A 25,000-nucleotide genomic window follows, 5' to 3' on the forward strand; every position below is an offset into this window, starting at 1 on the left:
GTGTGTGTGTGTGTGTGTGTGTGTGTGTGTGCTTATACGGATTCACTTTATAATCCCGAAATACTGAAACATCGAATTTCAGTATTTCGAGACTATAAAGTTGAATTTAAACAACACCGAAACTTCAAAACCGCAAAATTTAAAATCGCAAAGTTCAACACACCACATACCACACTACACAAACACCAAACTACCCACACTACAAAAAAAAACAGAGACAAACATAACAATACAAACTAACAAACCTATACTACAAATAAGCAGGGGGGCAAGCCCACCTGCACCCCCACCCCCTACTTATATTTTCTAACTCCAAGATCGCACCAAACAGAAAAAGACAGCAAACTCACAACCATTCTACACTCCCTCGCGTGCACACACCACATATATACAAACACCCCCACATTCAACATTTAAACATTCATACTTTTACCTGTCTACCCTAACCCACACATACAACTTCCAAACACACTCACATACACTCACACAACTACCTAAAACCCTTATAAATTAGGCACTTACCTTAAATTACACCTAAATCTGCATACTAAACCGGAAACCATCCAGATGGCGCATTCCACGTCACATACCGTTAAAGCATAACCACGAATTTGAACTATTCAGATTCGCGGTTATGCACTTTTGCCATTCCAAGTATTCGACTTTATAGTCTTGAAATACTGAAGTTCGATATTTCATTGTTTCAAAATTATAAAGTGAACCTATATATATATATATATATATATATATATATATATATATATATATATATACATATGTTGTGTCTTTCGTCTTTTCCTGGTTAGGGGTCGCCACAGCGGAACTCCGGTCCGCTAATGATTGGCAGTAGATTTTTACGTGCCGAGTTGCCGGCCCTGACGCAAACCTTCAAGGAAGGTACGCCCATTCACGCATGTTTCCACACAGAAGATGCTCTAGCTGAGAATCAAACAGGACAACGTCTTACTGGGAGGCTATATATATATATATATATATATATAGATATATATATATATATATATATATATATATATATATATATATATGTGTGTGTGTGTGTGTGTGTGTATATATATATATATATATATATATATATATATATATATAAATATATAGATATATGAAGGTATACACACACATATACACACCTCTCTCTCTCGCTCTATATATATATATATATATATATATATATATATATATATATATATATTTATATATGGATATGTATCTATATCTATATATAAGCTATATAAATATAGATACATTGATACAGATTTTATATATATATATATATATATATATATATATATATATATATATATATATAAAATTGTTTACCAACATACTGGCGCATCATAACACTTACAGTGAAACATAATAGTGACACATCAAAATATAGAACTTACAACTGACAAAGAAGTCCAAACCGCACATGAAATTAACTTCAAAAAAGATGAACAATCTACTTTTGTGATCTTTTTAAACTAAAAATCAAATAAAAGAACAAAACAAAAAAAAAATCTCTAACTGTAACAATACCATGTCTCAGTGTGTCTGAAAAGTGGTAGTATTATATAAAGGGTATTTCTAAGATAAGGATCGTAGCATCATAGGAGATTACTAGGCTATTGAACCAGAGATCATTTTAAGCCTAGCCGCTGTGGTGCAGCAGTAGCATTGTCGCCTTAGAGCAAGAGGTTCTTCCTTTAGATTCTCGGCTGGAGCGCCTTCTGTGTGGAGTCTGCATGTTCTCCCCGCAGTCGAGTGGCTTTCAGAAGACATGCTTAAATGGGCGTGCCTTTGTTGAAGGTTGGGCGTTGAGTTGGCAACTCAGCACCATAAAAATCTACTACCAATCATTAGCGGACCGGAGTTCCGCTGTGGCGACCCCTAACAGGGAAAAAAACGAAAGAAGAAGTTTTATCCCAATGTACTACCATAGAAATGATAGTCAATACGCAAGAGTGCATTTAGTAATAACTGCTCATGTCCAGGTGGTCCAATGTGCAGGGTTAGAGGTTGTGTTAGGTAAAGGTGAGGGTTAGCATGGATTAGTAAGGAGGTGCAGGGGGGGGGGGGAGTGTCCTGCAAAAATGCTTTCTTTACATTTTATACAGTTGTACAGTTGTACAGTTGCTGAGTCAGTACATGTGTCATGAGTATTTGATTATTTAGCTGTCAGTTACAGGAAGTTTTTGCCTGGAAGGTATGTTTTCAGGCCTGTAGTCTCATGGGTTTGCATTATGATCTTTTCCAAGTTGCATTTACATTTCACTATGTGTTACTTAAAAACATCTTTAACAACCACTTCAATAATCAGTATGGTCTAGCTGTATATCTGCATTGTTTAATTGTGATCTTATGTATGTTTTTCTTTACTCTAGATGACACAGTTCACTGGGAACGTCCTAAAAAGCCTGAAGAAAAGGAATGCCAGTACTGCTGGTACCGTGCTGCTTCAGCAGAAGTAGAGATGTCATGCTATGTTCTTCTTGCTATACTGTATAAAGCCAATGTGTCTGGAGAGGATATTGGTAATGCAGTTCCCATTGTGAAATGGATTATCTCCCAGCAGGGTCCTTATGGTGGCTTTTCATCCACACAGGTATGTCACCATCAGTTGTTTCCAGAACATGTTTTAGTTCTTAAGAATCTTGCCCTCGTTTCTTCTTGTTTTCCTGTGTGTCCCAAATCTTCTTCACCATATTGTCTTCTTCTTTCCTGCACATTTGTCCATACCACCATAATCTGTTCTCATTGACCTTTCCTGTAATTGGAGCTACTCTGACTTCTGCTGTTATGTCCTTATTTCTATGCCTGTCCCACATTGTGCATCCTACCACCTATCTCAAGCACTTCATCACCTCTGACTTCCTCAGCTGCTCTGCCTTTACTGCCTAGGTTTCTGTACCATACAGTAGTACTGGTCACACCATTGTTTTGTATACCTTAATGTTAGCTTCTTAAGCATTGTTCTGTCATACACTACCCATGACACTCTGTACCAGTTGGCTGCAGTGCCTCTGTTTCTAGCTTTGACCTCCTCATTTAGACTTCCCTTCTTTTCATCCACCCCTCCCAGATACTTGAAGATGTTAACCTGTTCCACTGTTTTTCCTTCTATCTCAGTTTTTAGCTTCTTCTGATTTCCCCCATTAGCTGCCATAACAACTTCTTATCGGTACTCAGTTTTGTCCTATGTACCTTCAGTTTTGCATTCCATTCCCCTACCCTTTGCTGAAGTTCTTGCTCAGAGTCTGTCTGTAATGCCATATTGTCTACATACAGCAGTTTTGTTGACGTGTCACCTCTGGCATGTTTGGTAATGTAGTCCATCACCAGTATGAGTAGCGGTGGGCTCCGAGCTGAACCCTGATGCACACCCACTCCCACGGGGAACCACTGTGTAAGACTGAATACTGTACTTGAGCCACTGGGTCATTGTACATAGCTTGCACTAATTCTGCCAATGTTTCTGGGACTACGAACCACTACAGGACTGCCCAAATGAGCTTTTTTGGGATCTTCTCATATGCTTTCTCCAAGTCTAGGAATGCCCATTTGTACTCTTTCCTCGTTTCTAGCTTCTTTTCAAGTATCTGTCCAACTGCAGACATCTGGTCGATTGTGCTGCCTCCTGATCTGAATCCAAACTGCTCATTTCCCATCTTACTGTCTACCACTCAGTATATTAATTTATCAGTCACCCTTTCCAGAACTTCCATGCAATGTGATGAGAGTTTAATACTTCTATACTGCCCACAATTGTAGATGTCCCTTTTGTTCTTGAACACTGATACAATCCAGACATTTGAAACAACATTTTTGTTGCAAGTGCTGCGTTGCACAACATGGTATTGTACAAACAAATGGATCAACAGGAAGCACCATGGTAGGACCCTTCATACAACTCAAGCATCAGCTGAAGGTCAAGGAGAAGAGTCATGGGAGAAACCACAGCAAAGTTAGATGCAGGTACAGTACATTGCAACACTGGCACATAACACAAATAACAGAACAAAATGATGCATATGGCATTACACCTGGACTATGTAGAGCAGTGTTTGGATTGGCCATGCTGTGCATCAGATGTCATGATACCCACGTTAGTGTGTGGGCAGTGCACAGTCATCAACACCTCTTTCATGGTGGGGGGATTGACAGGCAAGAGCAACCTTATGAGAGGTGAACATGGTAGCCATGTCCTATATAAATTTTGCTAGCTGAAAACTACTCCTATGGAATGTTCTCATGTATATACTCTGTATTGCTTGTATAATATATTTGATTTAAGAATGATTACTTATGTACTGTTTTTTCACCAATTGTATAAGCTGCCAATAATATGTCCAAAAAGAAAGAAAGTGCTAGAACACTCAAAATCTTTTATTTAAAAATCGCAAGTTAAAACTTCTCACAAAAGCCAAAACTTTCGCCATCAGGGCTTCATCAGGCAAACATGCTTCAAAAAAACTACATTCACTCAATGTAAATTCTGTACTGTATGTGAAATGTCTTATATGTGGAGCTTTTCTCCCACTGAAAATGGGCACTTCTGGCCCAGCTGGACCATCCTGGTAAACAAATGCAAATACATAAATAAATAAATAAATAAATAAATAATGTATTGTGGGGGTTGTGAAGAGGTAGTGGGGAGTCAGGGATCACATCTTCCAGGGGTGAGTTTAATCTACAACAAGACAGTTGGTAATGTCCTCTGTGCTGACTTGTGGTGCTGTAGCATGATTTGATGAGTCCATGGTATGGAAAGTGCATAACTACAAGACTGCATGCGAACACCCTGATGGAGTGTAATATGTTGGCTTTGATAAGCGCACAACCTCCCTCCTTTATATTCTTAGCCATGGCCACAGCCTCCTTCCCTTTTACATATTGAATTCTTTCCTCTGCGTATGGTCTAGGAACTCTAACCCCTTGCGGAGTGCCCTTACCCAGGATTTCAATGTTTATAGTTTGTCCCTTCCCAAAGAAACTGGAAAATGGCACAGTGCCATGCCATTGTTATGGGTTACTAGTTAAACATATACCATGTCATCTGCCTTACTGCCACTGGCATACACCATGAGGTGTATTTTCTTTGCTGAAGTACTTTACCAGGTAAGACTCCTTAATTAACTCTGTGAAGCTCTAAGTCTTCAGGAGCTTTACCAATATTCCTCTCATTTGCAATGATATGGTTCTGAGCAGTGCAGCGTGAAATGCCACTGGACTTTATACAGTGCTACAAGAGCCCATTAATATGGCGGGTATGGTAATTAATCCATTAACACCAGTATCTGTGAATAGTTGCTGATGTGCAATGTTCTATACAAACATGTTCACCTTTGCTATGTATGCCATGGTGACCTCTAAGTGTGTGAAATGTATGCTCATGCATGCAGCATGTGTATACTACAGTTAGTGCCATTGTGCAGTGCTGCAGTGCAGTGCTAAATTGCACAAACATTATTCACAAAAAATTACTACCATTTTCCTCTTCTGGTGGATCAGAGTGAGTAGCCATGGCTATTTTAGGACTGAGGAATTCTGGGCTGCAGCATTTTATGCCAGGGATAGCAGGAAGTTCCTGTTTTCCTGCTCAGGAATTTTAGGAAGTACCTGCTTGGCTCTTATGACTATGGAAGAAAAATGCCTTGCAAGAGCTTCTGGGATGATAAGTGGTGCTATCAGCATCAACTTTTCTGTTGAGCAATGCCAGCTTAGTTACTGTGAGCTGAAGAGGAAACTCCATAACTTTCTTCATCAGTGGGAAGCAAGTTCTGTAAAGAGAGACTGAAATGTAAGCGTTTTGTTGTACATGTATACTTAAGAGTACGCATTTTGTTTTTTAAGTAGCAGCAGTGGAATGATATCACAAAAGGTAAGAGCACCTTTTCTGGCAGCAGGGTGTGTTTTATACCTGTCCCAGTTCACAGTACAGCTTTAACTGTGTTTATAGTATATCTAAGTTATCATTTTTCCCATCTTGTCAACCTTCTGAAGGTCCATTTATGGCACAGGAAGAGGTGAGGTTGCAGTCCTCTTGGTTGCACCAGGTGATCTCGCTGGACCTGGCTCACCAGTGGCTGCCAGGTATGGCCCTGTGCTGGAGCTATCCTGGAAAAGGCAATGGTGCTGTCTGCTTCTGCTTCTTAGAAGATGGGCAAAGGTTCATCTTCTGAAAGTGGACAACAGGGATTTCCCCTGGTCTACAACTGTCATTTGCAAAGGCTAAAGACTGCCAAGGTGTACCAGCAATTTGATGTCTTCCTGTGCAGTGTGCAGCATCTTCTGATATTGATTGAGGAGTTACATGACTAGCAGACCACATCCATTGGGTCACTGTGGAAGCAAATAGCCCATACCACTGGTCATCTGTGTGAGTGACCCACTAGATATGTTGCCTTTTTGAATTTATACCACATCTGGATGCCTGTGTGTTGTCTGTTGGCCCCTGCTGCTTGTAGTTCTCCCTCTATTCCATCCATAGCTGACCCTCGTAACCTTCCTCATCAACTCTTCTTTTGCGTATCTTACAAAAAAGGACCTGTTTCCTCTCCAAGCCCCTCCCCAACAATTTTCATACTTTATGGTTATCCTTGTTTATTTTCTTCTGATTGCATTTCTCCCCTTCTATTTTTTTTCTGTCTCCCAATTTATAAGACGAACAGAGTCAAACTTGCCCACATTGATATGTCATGTGGTCAGTATGCTGCCCTTGTTGTTCATAGGTTCATAGGTGTTTACTAGGTTAACAACCACAAGGGCTTTTTTAAGCCTAGCCATGCATCCCAAATCTGTGTCAAGTTCTGGTGCCCTTGATAAGTGTAAGCAGGGGCTTGGGAGAAGAAACATTTACAAGCAGGGGCCTGGGAGATGAACCATTTACAGGCTGCATGTGGCCTTTAGAATATATAGGTGTCAAACCAAGGATGAATTTCCTGTTCCCCATCCAATTGTTGAAGTATTGAATTAGGGAGGAACTCTTGCTGAAGTATTGGATTAGGGAGGAACTCTGTTTCATGTGGATGGGGAGCCTGTCCCAGAGATGTGGTAGTCTCTGGGATACATACCTGTTTCTCCAGCAAGTCCTGTTTATACCACAGGCAAGTTTTAAGTCTTTAGAATGGGTGATTCTGGTGCTGTTTGTTTTTTGGATATGCAGGATGTCCATCAGAGTGGGGTCTGAAAATGCCCTGTATGCCAGGCATAGATCTCCCTTCAAAAGCCCGGAGGAGATAGAATACAGGGTTAGGGCCTTCAGGCAGTCTGCATAGGACATGTTACTTACACCCTTTATTTTGTTTAATGAGGAGCCTATGTGGACATTCCAATTGCTGGATATATCTGGTTAGGTAGCTACCAAAGGGGGCATTGAACACAATGATTGCTCTGATGAATGCCTAATACATTGGAACAATGACTTCCTTGGATCTAGATGCCGTACCTTTGTTTATAAGTTGTGCAACATAGAATGATTTTCTCACTATTGTAGACACATGATGGTCAAAGGCTAGATTACTGTCTATGTGGGTCCCTAAATCCTGGACTACTGGGTCAACTCTAATGAGTGTTTTGTCAATATGAGGGATTGATGACTTCCCAAAGGATACTATTATGTATTTCTTGGCATTTAGTCTTAGTCCATGGCTCTGACACCAGTAGTTTGTCTATCAGCCCTTCCTGAAGAACATTTGTATTGGTATGGGATTAAATGACAGCTCATCATTTGCAAATTTAGACAGCCAGAAGCCATTGACATTGGCCTTGACCTCAGAAAAGTAAGTATCAAAAAGGAGCTGTCCCAGGACAGATCCCTGAGGGACTCCACTTGTAATTGGCCTCTTTGTAGAGGTGAACTTCTAACTTCCTAGGTCCTGTCTGTGAGCCAGTTGGTTGTCCACCAGGTGACATAAGAGTTTGTACCTGACCTCTTCAGTTTGTCAACAATGCCTGAGTGGGGTATTGTGTCAAAAGCCTTGGCCAGATCCTGGTCAGCAGTGTGAACCATTTTTCCCTCATCCATTGCTTTGGTAACCTTCTCAAAGAAATCCACCAGGTTGAGTAGGCATGACCTGTCCTTGACGAAACCAAATTGGGTTGAGTCCAGTGTGTGGAGGCATACTATATCATTATTGATCATTTCCATGGTAATTCTTTCCTTTGTTTTGCATATGAGACTAGTCAGACTTATGGGTCTGTAGTTTCCAGGGTCTGTAGATGGACCATCTTTCTGCAGAGGAATGACTGTTGCTATTCTGCAGAGGAATGACTGTTGCTGTTCTCCATTCATGAGGCAGAAAGCCTGTTTGGAGACTACAGTTAAATAGAAATTCCAGAGGGCCTGAAAGGTCATGTTTCATGCTATTTAGGAGGCACCCTGGGACATTGTCTGAGCCCACTGATACAGGATTCTTGGCCTTTGAAAGAACATTAAGGACCTGTTCCCTAGTGATAGCAGGGGGAGTTATATTTGATGGTATTTCCTGAAGGAAGGTTGAGGAGGAGAGAAGGGGTAAAGGTGGAGCTGAATTTGTCGGCCAGTAGGTTTGCTATATCGTCTGGCACAGTATAGGTGCTCCATTTACAATGAGCTCTGCAAACAATTGCGTATTGCCTTTGAGGTTGCAGACATAACTAAAGAATGTCTAGTGGTTGTCCTTGGCCTGGGAGTCAACATTTATCTTGAATTTAGCTTTGGTTGACTTTATTTGCCCTCTGAGTGGTTTGTTTAGTTTTCTATCCTGATGGGTACTGCACCTTCTAATTTTTGCAACAGTTTTCTTCCTTCTGTTATACAGTCTATTGATTTTGATATTCCACCAGGCTGGCTTGTTTTTGAGTTAGTTCTGTTCTTCCTGATGAGTACAGCTGCCTCTATAAAGCTATTAACAAACTTGTATAGGGTTTCTGTGAATATTTCTGCTTAGGCAGCAGTGTTCTCAGCATTTATGGGGGCTTGAAATGTTGCTAGGTTATCACTTAATAGCAGGAAGTTAGCCATAGAATAGTCCCTGAATATTTCAGGGTTAGCTGGGGGCCCACATTTTATTTTTCCTTCAAAGGAGACCATTTTGTGGTCTGACTTTACCAGGGAAACATTAGGGGGTGTGCAGCACTCTCCTATATTAGTGAGGACTGACTAGATCCAGTATAGTTGCACCCCTGGTTGGTGTGTTGACAACCTGGTCCAGAGAGTTTGTGTTTACAAAATCCAGGAATCTCTGTGCCTATACAGTTGGTGTCATATAGTTTTCCAATTTAATAGTGGGGTAATTACAGTTGGCAATGAATATGGTATTGGGTTGGATGGTGAGTGTTTCAAGTAAGTTTAAATGTAAATACATGATATGGGTTTCCTAGGTCATAGAGTGGGGCCTATAGCTTGCAAGGAAGTGGTACTGTTTTTTTCATGTGGCAATTTGAACATGGAGAAGCTCAAGTGCATTGTCTTGTCTGACCAGCCTTGAGATATGTTTATTGTTGATGTAAATCAAGACACCTTCACCTTTTGTCCCTGTCTGTTTAGTAGCTGATCTAAATTTGTGGAAGGCACTGTATGAGCATGAGTTGAAGCACTATGGTGCTACATTGAGAGAATGAACACTCATTGACATGGCCACACTAACCTCTCTTAGCTGTGAAATCCATCACATCGATCATGCTTCCTACTCTAGTACTATTCCTGCCAAATAACCTGTATCTGTTTGCTTCATTATAACTGCATCTCTTCTTTTCTTGTGTGGCCCTTCATTCAGTATGTTCACACTCTTCCATGCCTCATAAGTCTGATTAGCTGGGAACTACTTAATACAGCAACATTCCTATGAGTTAGCACAGATATATAGTGCTTGTCTGTGAATGCAGAATTCTGAGATGAGTAGAATTATTTCTTGATACTGTGAATAAAGCAAAATGGAGAATTCCATACATAAGTAATGACAACGCTGCTATGTAGTGGGCTGTCAGATCCAGCAACCTGGAAGTTAAGAGATTAATTTGCTTCCATTTGTCAAATAATAATTTTATCCACAAAGTTAGTTGTTGTCTTCTTTTTTTTTCCCAGGCAGTGAATAATGAATGATAGCAGCCATAATGCCTCATTCCATTGCCATCTGCAAATAATTCAGATATGAAAAATAAAGCCAGGGAAAAATGTCCCTATAATTCTGCTGGCGTTGGGGTACATTTTACATGTGTGCATTTCTGCCTTCATAACTAAATACAGTCCAGCAGTCATTTGATTTGCTGCATGTACAAATATGCATATAAATATAGCTTAAATCTATATTTATTGAACCTTGTTCACTGAAGGTATGGTTTTACAAATCTAGATGGAGTAAGTACAGTTTTCCATCCCTGTATACCAAAGGTAAGTAAGTGGATGGGAGATAAAGACAAAATTTATTGCAGTATTACCATTCTTCATCTTCCTTGGCATCGGCAACCCAGGAGGGTACAGAGGCAAAGTACTTCAAATATAAAACACTGTTTTTCTATTTGGCTTTTGATTGCGGATTGTTAATTTCATTTATGGTTGACATTTGTAGGTATACATAAAATGCTGTTATTTCTTGACAGTTGTAAGCATGTGTAACTTTAGTGAACTTTGAGCTATGATTTGATGCTAATTTTCATGTAATGAGACATAGTAAAGTTAAACAGTGCAGCTTACATTCTGTTGGTCTTTTAATTTTATTTTAGAAATGTTATCAAAACTATTAATAATAAACAACAGGTGATCAGTTATCAGTGCAACTTTGTAGTTAAAATGGAAGATGCTGTTTGATGAATGACCCCTTTAAGGTCTTTTCTTATTGGGGTCATTGTCTGAACATTTATTCATTTATTTATTTATTTTGATTGTATCTTATGCCCTTAATATAATTACATTCTGATTGCTTGCTCTTGACAAAATGAAGATTTGATGATGTAGGAAAGGAATATTTCTAGATAAGGCAGGAATGACCTTACTCTTATGTGGCTAACCTCAAAGACTTCCCCACATGCAAAACAAAACCTCCCCAAGCACAGTGACCCCATACTGTTGCAGTCATTTTGATGGGCTAAGCTCTTTACTGATCTTCATTATATACAGTTCACTGAAGAAATGTGCACAGATACTTGTATATTTCAAAATCTTCTGTCCTGTCTTTAGCTGGCAAATGATGTATCGGCCATGAACTCACATCCCTGAATTTTCTTACATCCACACAAGCAGAGCCTACTAGTTAGTCAGCTGGAGAAGAAGCAACTTGCTTGAAGAATAACTGTTGATTTATTTATTTCCAAATGTTTTAAGCAGCTCTAATGACAATAATTGTGTTATTTAATGATTCTTTTGTTTAGTTAATTTGTGTGTGTATGTATGTGTGTGCGTGTGTGCGTGTGTGCGTGTGTGTGTGTGTGTGTGTGTGTGTGTGTGTGTGTGTGTGTGTGTGTGTGTGTAGGTGTGTGTCTGAGAGTGGATATGTGAAAGGCGAAAATAAATCTCTTCAAAAAACTCAGTGATGGTGTCAGCATTAGTGTATCTTATTATTAATGATATTTTACATACAAAACCAGTAGAATTTATGATGTCAGAAATAGTTAATAACACTGTATATTATTGGATTGATGCATTACACACACACACACACACACACACACACACACACGCACGCACGCACGCACGCACACACACACACACACACAAAACATAAATTTCTAAAAATGTCTTTATATTGTGCTATCTCACACACACACTGGAAGAGAAGTTAAAGATTTAGTATGACTCGTATAAGCCTATGTACCTTCTCTGTTACTACTACAATATCTATATCTATATCTAATGGTTGTCTTATAAGTGGTCTAACTGTCACTTTACCTAATCACAAATGGTCAAAAAAGTGATCTAGTCACACTTGATTTAATGATATTCTTCAATACATTTTACCAGTTATAATTCTGATAATAAGAGGAAGGTTTATCAGTTCTCTCAAACATTTATAAGTAATATTGCAGTTTACTTGCCACAGTGTGCTAGATTGTGCAAACTCATGGTGTTTTTTAATGTTTTTCCCTTTCTTCTACTGTAATGCAACCATGGAGTTATTTACAAGTTAGAGGTTTGTGGGGATGGAGACCCCCATATGAGGAGGAGTGTATGAGACTTGTCCCTCCCACTTGCAAACTACATTTTTTTGTTATGCTGGCTTAGATGAAGTGATGTATATTTTTAGATAGCTGTGGATAGCTACAGATATAAAATGTATAATATTATATTCTATATGCTTATTTTATTCATCTCCTTGTTTTAGGATACTGTGGTAGCCCTTCATGCCCTTTCTAAGTATGCTGGATTAACATACAGTGAAAAAGGTGACATGTCAGTATCACTCAGCACTAATGAAAAGGTTGTGAAAGAGTTCCACATTACAAACGATAATCGTTTACTGCTTCAACAGACTACGCTTAAGGACATTCCTGGCACGTACAGTGCAGAAGTGACAGGAAAAGGCTGTTTATTTTTTCAGGTTAGTTGGATCATACTCACATTAAACCAACTCCTTATTTGTAATGCTGAATTAAAATGTAAAATTTGTTGTTTCTGCCCTTTCTTGCAATTGTTTTTATTTTTTACCATTGATCCTTAAATAGTCACTCTAGTATAGAGATGTGTTACAGTCTGCCTAAGTCTATTTTTTTATACATTAGACCCTTAAACAGTTTACCTTTTTTCCTCAGGGAAACCAGACAGGGCAGCTTATTTTAGATGTAGCCAGCTTTTGTCTAAAACAGGTATTTTATCTTTCGGGTTCTTAAGTTCTAAAAGAAAAAGAAAATTCTCTCTACCCATCTGTGAATAATGCTATTGTCTGCAAAAAAAGCAATTCCTTGAAAATGGAAATCAACATCTTAACCACTTGCAACTGAAACACTGCATATTGTAAAGGAGATAAAAGAACTGACTGTGGGATCTTTAGAAAAAGGAAGGAGCTAATTACATATAAATAAATGGAATGTGTGGGAACAATACACACAGCATATTGCTCGGGAGGAGTAATGACATTTAAGGGAGGGTAGAAGTTAAGCAATTTATGTAAAGGTGGAGTGAATGAAAACTGTTAAAATGTATACTGCATGAAAATAACAAAGGAAATTATATTATAATTTGTTTTCTTTTCTGTTACTGTATAGGAACCTAATTTACTTTTCAAAAATGTGTCATGTTTTATAAAGATGTTTAAAAAAGACACATACAAATGATAAAAGTTTATTCTCATTTATTGTCTGCACTTTTGATTTAATCTCTATAATCTGTACAACTTCTTTTTCTCACCCACCCTCCCAGTTCTTGTTTTGGTGGCTTTGAGCCCCCCCCCCCCCAGTCACATTACATCAGCTCATTCTACTGTTAATAGTGAGAACTTAGCAAAGGCCCACCCCTTTAGCGTCTGCATATTGAATTATCTCATTATCCTCTGCCTCTTCACTTTCTAATAAAAAAAAAAAACTGATGTGAAGTTGTTCTATCTCGCCGCTTTGTCTTGACTTCCTTGTTCTATGATGGCACAGCTGCTGCCACCATAAGGTTTCAATTGGCTGCCATTTCCAATTTTCATGTAGGGCTTAACGGGTCTAATATCATGTCCCACAGACTCTGTAAGGCGTTTTTGAAAGGGACCCACCATCTCAGACCACCTGTCAGACATCCCTGGAATTTGAATCTAGTTTTATCCCAATTGATGCTCGCCCCTTTCGAACCCGCGTCATCCTGTGATTTGAAGTTCCTGTCTTGGAAAACTATATTTCTCGTAGCCATAACATCTGCACGTAGGGTATCCGAACTTCAAGCCTTATCTTGCAAGCCTCCATATTTGATATTTTACCCTGATAGGGTCCCTTTCAAGATAAACCCTGCCTTTCTTCCCAAGGTCTGTTCAGAAACTAACTTAAATCAGTCCATTGAACTCCCAACCTTCTTTAGACACCATACCAACAGACTGGAATATATGTTACACAAGCTGGATGTTCACAGACAATTAAGATTCAACTTGGACAGAACTAAAGACTTCAGACAATCGGATCAACTCTTTCTGTTTTACGCAGAGAACAAGAAAGGTTCGGCGGTATCAAAAATCACATTATCTAAGTGGCTTTCAGACTGCATTAAATTCATTTATTCCTCCACTAATCAGCCACTACCGATTAATGTCAAAGCCCATTCTACCCAGGCTGTTTCTACGTCATTAGCTCATGCAGCTCGTTTGCCCTTGGATACCATCTGTGCAGCTGCCATGTGGTCAAAACCTCACACGTTTATCACTCATTACAAAGAGGACAGGACCTCCAGGGACAGGGCTTCCTTTGGTTCCACTGTGCTCAGGAATGTTCTCCCTTGAACCACCCAGGATTAGGGTGCTTGGGACGCTACCCACGTGTAAGAACAAAACAGCGAGATAGAACAACTTCACATAAAGAAGTTATGTCCTTACCATAACGTTCCATGTGAGTTGTTCATCTCGCCTTTTTGTTCTTACATTCCCTCCCACCTTCCCCCTCCGGATGAGAAAGATGGTTGCTTTGGTGGATTGGTCGGTTTTGTCAGCCTGTCTTCTTTGGACAGGGTTTCTTCCATCTGCAAATCTATAGCTACCTGGATAGGTAGGTACTGTAGTTGGGTTTTCTTTCATTAGCTGTCTTAGGGTGCAGCGTACTAGATCTGGGGATTTACAGTAGAGCATCATGGGATATACACTGGGTCTCAAGCTTCTCTGAGAGTTTGAGCTTGAAAGCAGCTGACTCGGAGCCGAGGGATCAACTCCAAACCCACGTGTAAGAACAAAAAGGCAAGATGAACAATTCACATGGAACGTTATGGTAAGGACATAACTTATTTTTTCTTACCTTTCCTGGAACTAGTGTAGCCCAGATACAGATTTGCTGTATCCAGGACTTTTTGTAAGCTTCTGAGTGGTGCTGTTCAGTTTTTTCTCTTACATCTGCTAGTTCTCTGCTCTCCTGCGCTTTTACTAGCTTATTAGTCTAGCACTTTAAACTATTCCCGGTGCCAGAAAGTCTCCTTTTCAAACTTTCTCTTAGAACTAGCTGGTTTCTCAGTAGTAGCACTAAAATCTGAATCCCTGCGACTATCACTTGCTCGAAAACCTGCTGGAAAGCACTAGGAAGCCTTAAACTGATACAAGCACTCAACTCTCCTTGTTGTTGTGTCTTTCGGCTTTTCCCGGTTAGGGGTCGCCACAGCGGAACTCCAGTCCGCTAATGATTGGCAGTAGATTTTTACGTGCCGAGTTGTCATCCCTGACGCACAACCTTCAACGAAGGTACGCCCATTCACGCATGTCTCCATGCAGAAGACACTCTAATTGAGAATCAAACCAGACAGCGTCTTACTGTGAGGCGACAACGCTACCGCAGCACCACGGCGCTAAACAGCCTATAATTGCAAAGTACCTTGCCAAGGTAAGGGAAAACAGCTCTTGTACTTTACAAAAGAAACACCGAACCAGGCATGTCCAAGGGTCAGCTTCCGATGATTTCTCCTGTCCACCCGGTAAATCTGGGCATACTGGGGCAATGCAGCAATTGCCTTATGTACACAGACAACCCTCTCCTCCTACTACCCAACACTACAACCTGCGGGAGAAGCACTTACATAGCCAAACTGGAAGCAAAGCTCTCTCTACCCAAGATTGTGCTAGACAATCAAGAGGAGAATGTTAACACCTGCACTACACCTCAAGCAACACATAGCCCTTCAAAACTCACGCCACCAACAGCCACACATAGTAACACTAAACCCACTTATGTGGAGGCCGTTAACATTAACCTGCCCAAGCAACAAGGACCTCCGAAGCTGAAACGCAAACAAACACCAATCACAACCAAAGTGTCACATAGCTCACAACACCAGTGTGCCACCCAGCAACAGCCCCTAAGGCAAGACAACATACCCAACACTTTAGTCATAGGTGGTGACTCTATAGTCAGGCACACTGATGTCCCACTCACCAGGCTGAACAAGGAGAAAATTACAGTCAGCTGCCTGTTGCATGCCAGAATCCGCCACATCACGCATGCACTGAAATCACTCCACAAGTACAAATATGACTCTGTCATTGTCCATGTTGGAGTGAATGACTTGAGACGTACCTCCCTGGACTACATGAAAAGAGACATGGAAGAGCTCTGAAATCATGTGGCCCAGGCAGGTATGACCCTAGCCCTGAGTAGCTTCCTGTTCGCCCAGAATGATACCACAGTATAAGGACAAAATGATTGACTTCAACAATTGGCTAAGTTTCTGATGTCATTCAAAGGAGAGCCAGTATCTGTCTGCCTGGGACAACATGATCAACAAACCACGATGCTTTGCCAGAGATGGTCTGCACCTGTCGTCCCTGGGATTCAGGTTACTGGCTAAGGCTCTTGCCACCCCTATAGTGCCTTTTTTAGGTAAGGCTCAAAGGACAAAGCCACCACCATAACAGTTATAAGCATGCAAAATCTGAAGGTAATGCTACTCAATGCTAGAAGTCTAAACCTCAAAATCACTCTCTCGAGGCACTTCTAAAAATGGAGAACATCGATATCTGTGCTGTAACTTAGACCTGGTTCAAGGCTCCAGAGAGCACCCCTGCAATACCAGGCTACAACTCATACCACACCTTTTGGCCACCAAACCAGGACTAAACACTAAAGGCAGAGGAGTGTCCATATTCACCAAGGATATTCACTCCTCCAGGCTAGTTGCCCAACACAATGCATCTGAAATTCTCCAGGTGCAACTAACACTAGGTAAGACTGCAATTTAAATTGTAGCTTGTTACAGATCCCCCACCATGCCACAAGATTTTCACTACACCTTTCTAAATAAACTGGAAAATATTAAGATACAACCAAACACCCTAATACTGGGTGATTTCAACTACCCTGCCATTAATTGGGAAAACTACTCGGGCACCAACACCTTTGCCCAACAGTTCTTGGAATTCATAATTTCCAACACCCTAAATCAACTAATCCATAGTCCCACCAGGGGCTCAAATATCCTAGACCTGGTCATTACCAACACGGGAGATCAATGCTTCACACCAGTGGTCACCCCCCGTTGGTCAGGTCTGACAATAAGCTAATCACCCTTGACGTCCACATCCCACCCCCATCCCCCAGTAGGGAAACCTCCATAAAAAACTTCTCCAAAGCTAACTTCATGCTACTCAAGTCAGAAGTGACAAACTTCATGACACCCATGCAGACGGGAACTGAAAGTTCGACTGCTGAATCCTACACTAAGGCACTGTACAAGCACATCCACTTGTGCATGAACCGTGCCATTCCAAATAGAACCAAGATGCTCTCCTCCAAGAAAAGGAAGCCAATCTGTTGGTCCCCTTCCATAAGCAAAGTATACAACAGAAGGAAGAAACTGTTGCAGAAAAGAGGAAAATCCCAGTATGCAAAATACTCCCTTACCAGCCTCAGTAAGAAGCTGAGATACCTCATAAAATCCTCTAAATCTAGTTATGAAAATAAAATTCCCAAAGATTCCAAGGACAACCACAAGGCATTTTATAGTTATGTCAAGAATCTAAATGGCAATGCTCAAATCTGCTCTGAGCTACAACAAAATGACATTAAATATACTGATCCCAAGGATATTGCCAACATGCTGGCAGACTGATTCAGTGCCAAACTCACCCCCTCTCACCCCATAAAGGGCCCGTTTCAATACCAAAAGATTGCCAAATTCCAGTAATCACGGCCACATAGGTAAAAAATGCACTCTCCAAAGCCAAGAATGCAGCATCCATGGGACCAGACGACACCCAGGACTGTGTACTACATGAACTACAAAATGAACTGGTACCTCACCTAAGTGTCATGTTTGATCATAGCCTTACCTCAGGCTTCATGCCCGATCAGTGGCGCACAGCTACAGTTATCCCACTCCACAAGGGGGGATCCAACTTGGATCCTGGGAACTATCATCCCATCAGTCTGACAAGGCTGATCTGCAAAGCCATGGAATGCATTGTCATGGAACTTATAAACAAAGACATTGGCAACCTTCAAACACTGGACCCCACCCAGTTTGGTTTTGTAAAGGGCCGATCTTGTCTCCTCAAACTGATTGACTTCTTCAAATCAGTCTCCAGAGCTGTGGACGAGGGCAAGGTGGTCCACACAGCCTATCTGGACCTCGCCAAGGCCTTCGACACCATCCCCCACTCTGGAATCATAGATAAACTTACTAAGCTGGGCATTAATCCCTATGTCACTCGATGGGGTGTCAACTGGCTTAGTGACAGAACCCACACTGTAAAAGTAGTCGACTCAAAATCCATCTCCATACAAGTGACAAGTGGAGTACCTCAGGGTTCAGTCCTGGGACCGCTCTTGTTTGGCATCTACTTCTCTGAAGTACAGGCCAGCACTAAGGGACTATGGCTAACAAAGTTCGCAAATAACTGCAAACTGGGAGCCATTATTGAATCCCCAAATGATGTGGATATTCTACAAGAGGGCCTTACAGAAACAGATACTTGGTACCAGAGCCATGGATTCAAACTCAATGCCAAGAAATGTATAGTTATCCCCTTTGGGAAAAAACATGTGCCCATGAATTACCACATAAGTGGCAGTACACTAAACACCGAAAGTGTGATAAGGGACTTTGGGACACAGGTGGACAGTAGTCTCACCTTCAATAACCACATCACCACAACAGTCAGGAAATCCTTCTATGTGGCACACCTCATCACTAAGGGCTTTTCATCCAGAAAAAAGGAGGTCATTGTCCCATTGTACTCATCCCTCATTAGACCCATTATAAAGTACAACACCCCATTTGGTGTGCACCTTACAAGACATCTGCAACAACTGGAAAGGCGAAAGAAATACCTCACTAAAAGAATCACAAGCCTAAAGCAGATGCCCTATACTGACCGTCTAAAAAAATCCAGCTATACTCTGTCACATATCGCCTACTCAGAGGCAATCTCTGCTTAACATACAAGGCCATGTCAAACCCAGAGCTGCTGGACATGCTACACTTAAAGAAATCCCAATCCCTCAAAGCCACTTGCTCCAGGGATCTAAACCTGGTCATCACTATGAACAAAGCATGCTGGAGGGATAGGTTCCTGACCCAGACACTCCCTATACTCTGGAATAGACTGCCCATACATGTCAAGCTGAGCACCTTTTTGGCCCTCTTCAGAAGGAACCTTGAAATTCATCCCAGGGATCACGTCAGTCACCCTGCTAGACAGGGGACCAGGGAAGTAAATATTCTGGAAAGAAATAGCCAGGCAATTGTTATGGCTAGACTTGTATAGGCCCTAGGACCGATAGCCTAGTACCAACCTATGAACCTATATGAATGTTTCAGAAGGTTTTAACTACTACATATATAGTGTGTTTGGCAGTTTATTGGAGCACCAACATGTTTACAGAATTTGGGAATTGCAGTATATCAAGCAGTTTCTCATACTTGAAAAATGCTTTCTAAATTACATAGAAATAGGTCATGATAAATATTTTATTTATTTGTTTTTTTTATTTTGATCATTAATGTTTCCACAACAGAGATAGCTATTGGGTGGTGTGAACATTAGCTCTAAATGATGGTTACTGTTGATGTGACACCCCAGACCCATGTGCTAAATGGGAAAAAGAAGGATTGTGGATGGATAGATGGATATTTTAAATTACTAATTTATTTTGTGCTGACTTTAACCTCCTAATATATTCTCATTATTTACTTCCATTTCCTTTTCCCCTTATCTCTGAAAATCCCTGCATATGAAGGCCAGGTTTAAAATCAGCACTTTTGGAATTGTTGACTAACCTTCAAAATGCAGCTTTCTTCCTCCACAAATGTAGAACCCCCCATATGCCCAAAAAGTGCAGGTTAAGTTAAAGAAATCTAGTATATAGTATTGCATAAAATAAATAAATTATTTTTAAAATTATGTGTTAAGTTACCATTCTCATTAAACATCAAAGGCCAGTCCAATGCCCCCTACTGAGACTTTACCATCCTTCGTATAGTTAGGGATTTGGCCAAACCAAAATCTTAACTTCCAAGCAAGCGGGATAAAAAAAAAAAAAAAAAAAAAAAAATATATATATATATATATATATGTATGTATATATTTGTTTGTTTATTTATTTATTTGACATTTGTTAACCGGGTTATCCGGATGAGCCAGAGGCCCATTTTCAGTGGAGACCCAAGGAGAAAATCTCCAGTGATTAAGTGTTCTCAAAAACATACAGATTTATAATAAAAAATGCATTCAGAGTTTTACATAATAATCCATAGTGAAAAACATGCAATAAGGAAGTTACGGTAGTATAATTCTATACAGAAATTAAAAGTAGGTTTTTCATGAATCATCCAAGAAAAAAAAAACAGATTTTATACTTGTGGAAAAAAGGCATTTTAGAATAGTAAGTGATAGATATTTGTAATACTTGTAAATAAAATAACATTTTAGATAGCAATAGATATTTACAAATAAGTCAAAGTAAGTATTGGTAAGGGGTGAAGAGAGTTGAAGTTACTATGGGTAAAACAGGAAAAACAATATGATGAAAGAAATAGTGCATTATGATATATGTTATTGCATGTAGTGAGATAGCAAACAACTGCAAAGTAGAGATAGGATACTGTACAGGAGTTGTATGGGGAGAAGTCACTGGAGGAAAGAAAAAAAAAATCACACAGTAGAAGCGGATAATGGAAAGTGTCGTAAATTAGTATGATATGAGATACATACGGTATAAAGGGAGTTAATGTGATAGAAGTAGAAAGACAGTGGGAAAATGTATGTGAGGGAGGTGTTTGGAGAGAGATGTGAGGTAGGGTTGAAGGGGTGAGAGGGTTTAAGTAGGTTCAGGACAAGGGCAAATCCAAGAGCTTAAGAGGAATTGTTTTAATTGCTTTTTGAATTGAGTAGTGTTTGGGGTATTTCTGATATGTTGAGGTAGTTTGTTCCAGGCTAGGGACACATTGTGGTTATATAGCAGTTTACCTACATTTCTGTTTGGTTTACATATGACAAGGAGGAGTTGTTCTGAGCTTTTAAGTGGTCGGGTGGGGGTGTAGAAAGATACAAGAGAAGAGAGGAAGGGACAGGCAGTATGTTCGTATAGGATGAAGTCGGGATTTGGAGATGCGATATGAGAAGGTGGGGAAGTTATGGCCATTATAGTTGTTTTAAAGCTATGCAGTGGTGGGTTTTATAGGGTTGATTAGTTGCAAATCTAGCAATTTTGTTGCAGGTTTGTTCAAGTTGTGAGATTAGTGAGGACTGTAGGTTAGAGAGGATGGCTGAAGCATAGAGAAGGCCAGGCAGTAAACATGCTCTAGCTAGAGATAGTTTGGCCTCAGGAGTAAGATATTTTTTGTTGCGGTACAATAGCCCTAGTTTTTGGTGTGTCCTTTTGATACACAGATGAATGTGCTGGTCAAATTTAAGCTGATCATCGATAGTGGTACCAAGGAGTTTAGTATGAGGGTCGGCTTTGTTGATGGTGTTGTCTAGTGAGTGGATAGAGAAGGAGGATTTATGGTGTGAGAGTGAGTTAGGTAGGAAGAGTAAGAATTTAGTTTTCTTAGGATTTAGAATTATCTGGTTTTCATTAAGCCATTTTTCAATGGAATAGAAAGAATTTTGTGTATGAGAAAGAAGATCAGATATGGTATTGGAGGTTGTGATGAGGGTTGAGTCATCTGCGTATTGGACAAGGGTAGAGTGGCAGCAAGAAGATTGAAGATTGTTGGTGAAAATATTAAATAATAGGGGGCCTAGGATTGAGCCCTGGAGACTCCAGTTTTTATAGGCAAGAAAGGTGAGCAGGAGGTGAGCTATCGGACACATTGAAGTCTATTTGAGAGATAGCTGGAGAACACTGCACAGTAGAAGAAGAGAGGTTAAGTTCAGTTAGTTTAGTTAGTAGCTTGTGATGTGATACAGTATCAAATGCTTTGGACAGGTCAAGGAAGAGACAGGATACAAGTTGTTTTTTGTCCCTGGCCTCAGCAACTGTGTGAGTAAAGGATAGGAGAGTAGTAACAGTGTTATGGTTAGGCCGAAAACCATGTTGAGTGGGGGTTAAAAGGTTTTCTTGTATTTGGTATTTAAGGAGTTTGGAGTGGACACACTTTTCTAGGATTTTAGAGAGAGGAGATAGGATGGCTATTGGTCAGAAATTAGAGGGGTCAGTGGAGTTGCCTCCTTTGTGCAATGGTACAGTGTAGGAGGACGTCCGGATGTTAGGCAGAGTGCTTTCTAGAATAGATCTATTTGTTAGTATGGAGATGGGAAATGCTATGGAGTTGGCAGCAAGTTTGAGAAAGGGGGGGGTAGTTTATCAGCAGATGGGGAGGCAGGTATAAGTTTGTGTAGAAGAGAGTGGATATAGGAGATGTAAACCGGTTTAAGAGAGAAAGGGGTTTTATTAGTGTTGGTAGAAGGGGGAGGAGAGTCTGGTGAACTGGAATTATCGTCTAAGGGACTTAGTTTGCGAATGGTGTTTATGAAGTAGTTATTGAGCAAGGTGGCAGTTTCTAGTGATGACTTATCAGGGAATGGGTTTGGAGTAGAGGGATTACGGGAGTGAAGGATATTGTTGATGGTGGACCAGAATTTTTTAGGGTTGGAGAGGTGATTGGCTTGAGCTGTGTTTTAAAACTTTTTCTTGTCAAGTTGAACACATTTTTGGTATAGTTCCTAGTTTCTTTATATCTTAGTAGTAGGGTAGGGGATTTGTTTTTTTTTTAGCCAGGCTTTCCAGATACTATCCCTTTTGTGCATGAGTGAGCTTGTCTCTAGAAAAAGATCTGAAATTAAATCACTCCCTTTCTGGACAAGAAAAAAACAACATCCATGAATTGGGATCTTTAGAAAAGGGAAGGAGCAAACTGCACAGGAAAAAATGGGAATTCAGGGAACAATATATGCAGAGGAGGAACGCGGTTTAAAAGAAGATGGGATTTGAATGAGCTATAGAATTCTTAACTAACAATGATTGGATAGTTTATAAATTATGTATAATCTTTCGAACTACAGTTCTCTCAATGGTGTCTATAATGCATAATGTTTGCAAAAAATGTGGTTTGTTTTATATTTATATAAATGTAAGATTGTCTATGTCATATGTGATAATTTAATAAAGATGTTTTTTTTTTAAAAAAAAGAAAAAAACATCCATCTTCCAAAGTACATCAGCTAGATTAGCCATTGGCAAAGGAATACTATTGCCACAACTTGAGTATGCCTTTCTGTAGACTACCTGTAGTAAAATATGTTGTCTTATGACAAACTCTCCCAACTACAGCCATCACTGCCGAACACTATGAAAAGCCAAATGGTCACTTGTTAAAGAAAGAGCAGGCCTCCTTTTAGGCTGTCTAGTCAGACTACATCATGACTCATTCTTTTGGTGATTTCAGCAAAATTATACTCTAAATCTCAGAGGCCATTCCCAGGTAGGTCATACACTTCAAGCTAAACAAAACTGCAGTGCACCAACCATCACTTCTCCCTTCTTGCACCTAAGTTCTGACAGTCTTTACCACTCTACCTTAAAGGTCTTTCCACCTGCACCAATTTCAAACCACAGTTCAAATCACATCTCTTACCAACAACCACAGTGCAAGTATATTCATGCTGCCTACATAACATAACCACTCTGTCTGTAGCCTCTCATCCTCTATCTCCTTTCATCCTCCACATCTTCTTCACCATGTCTGGCAATCTAATTTCATGTTCGTCTTAACCATAAATGCTGCATGTCTGTTAACATTGTATATAACACCACATGCTGGTATGTGTTTCTGATGTCTTGTTTTGTTTTTATTTTTCATGTATTACTATGATTATTAGTTTTTTTAATTCTCTTGTATTGTTGTATTTGAACTCATGTGGGCTGAGCCTGAAATTGTTCCAATGCAATCAGTGCACTGCCCTGGTAAACAAACAGATAAAATAAAAAAATCAGTGTGACATACATCCAATGTTGCCGAGTGGCAGCCAAGTCCTACAGACAATCCGTGAACAGCCAACACCATTCATAGTGTTTACTAGGCAAATGGGAAATGAAAGTAGAATGACAGTTGTTTCTTGTATATCACACACACACACACACACACACACACACACACACACACACACACACACACACACACACACACACACACACACACACACACACCAAAAGACAATTTACATCCATCAGTCCACCTATCACATGTCTCTAGGATATGGGAGAGTACCATATATCCAGAGAAAACACACTTGATCACAGAGAGGACGTACAGATTCCACACAGATGGCACCCTGGAAGAGAAACAAACCAGAGAACCCCTTGCTGCAAAATGTCAGTACTACTGACTATCCCATTGCATGAAGTTAACATAAAGTAAAATATCAGCAACCACTTTCAAGAGGTCAGCTGCTCTCAAACAGTTGTTAATAATTGCTTTATTTGATCATACGCAATTATCATAGTCTTAGACATATACAAAAGTAATTAAAACCATTGCTGTTCACAAAACCATTAAGACTATTATCCATTGCAAAAGAAAAGTATAAAAGTGAGACAGAATACACCTCCCATCATTTCTTACTAGAACACTGCAAGAGTATGTAATAGATAAGTTACATGGCTTGCAACAGCACCAGTGCCAGAAAGAAATGTCCCTGTTAAATACTGATCATAAAATGTTACACATAATTTCCCTCAGTCCTTCGTGCAGTTTATGTTTTTGTGGTGAATGCATTAAAATATCATTAACAAAAAGTAAGTCACTCTGAAAAAGTTGCTAATGGCAGCTTTATTCATACAAAAAGTACCATAACTTCAGACATAAAAAAGAATGAAAACCACTGCTCTCCACAGAATAATCAAAACTGTCATTCACTGTGAAAGAAAAGCAGAAAAATGAGAAATAATACAACTCAAGAAATTTCTTACTACAGCACTG

The 25,000-nt window shown here is 40.0% G+C and overlaps 1 protein-coding gene across 4 annotated transcripts in view; it reads left to right on the top strand.

The window, feature by feature from the left end:
* The window catches only part of LOC122808806 (alpha-2-macroglobulin-like), a 2,637,399-nt gene that overhangs the window by 2,260,528 nt on the left and 351,871 nt on the right, over positions 1 to 25,000 (top strand). For all 4 annotated transcript variants that reach the window (XM_044079865.1, XM_044079862.1, XM_044079863.1 and 1 more), the window contains exons 29-30: positions 2,385 to 2,605; positions 12,300 to 12,515. In XM_044079865.1, coding sequence (XP_043935800.1) covers positions 2,385 to 2,605; positions 12,300 to 12,515 — 437 coding nt within the window. The remainder of the gene's footprint in view (positions 1 to 2,384; positions 2,606 to 12,299; positions 12,516 to 25,000) is intronic.

Source organism: Protopterus annectens, chromosome 8.part0, assembly GCF_019279795.1.
Source record: "Protopterus annectens isolate FY-2018-M chromosome 8.part0, PAN1.0, whole genome shotgun sequence".
In the NCBI taxonomy this organism is placed as follows: domain Eukaryota; kingdom Metazoa; phylum Chordata; order Ceratodontiformes; family Protopteridae; genus Protopterus; species Protopterus annectens.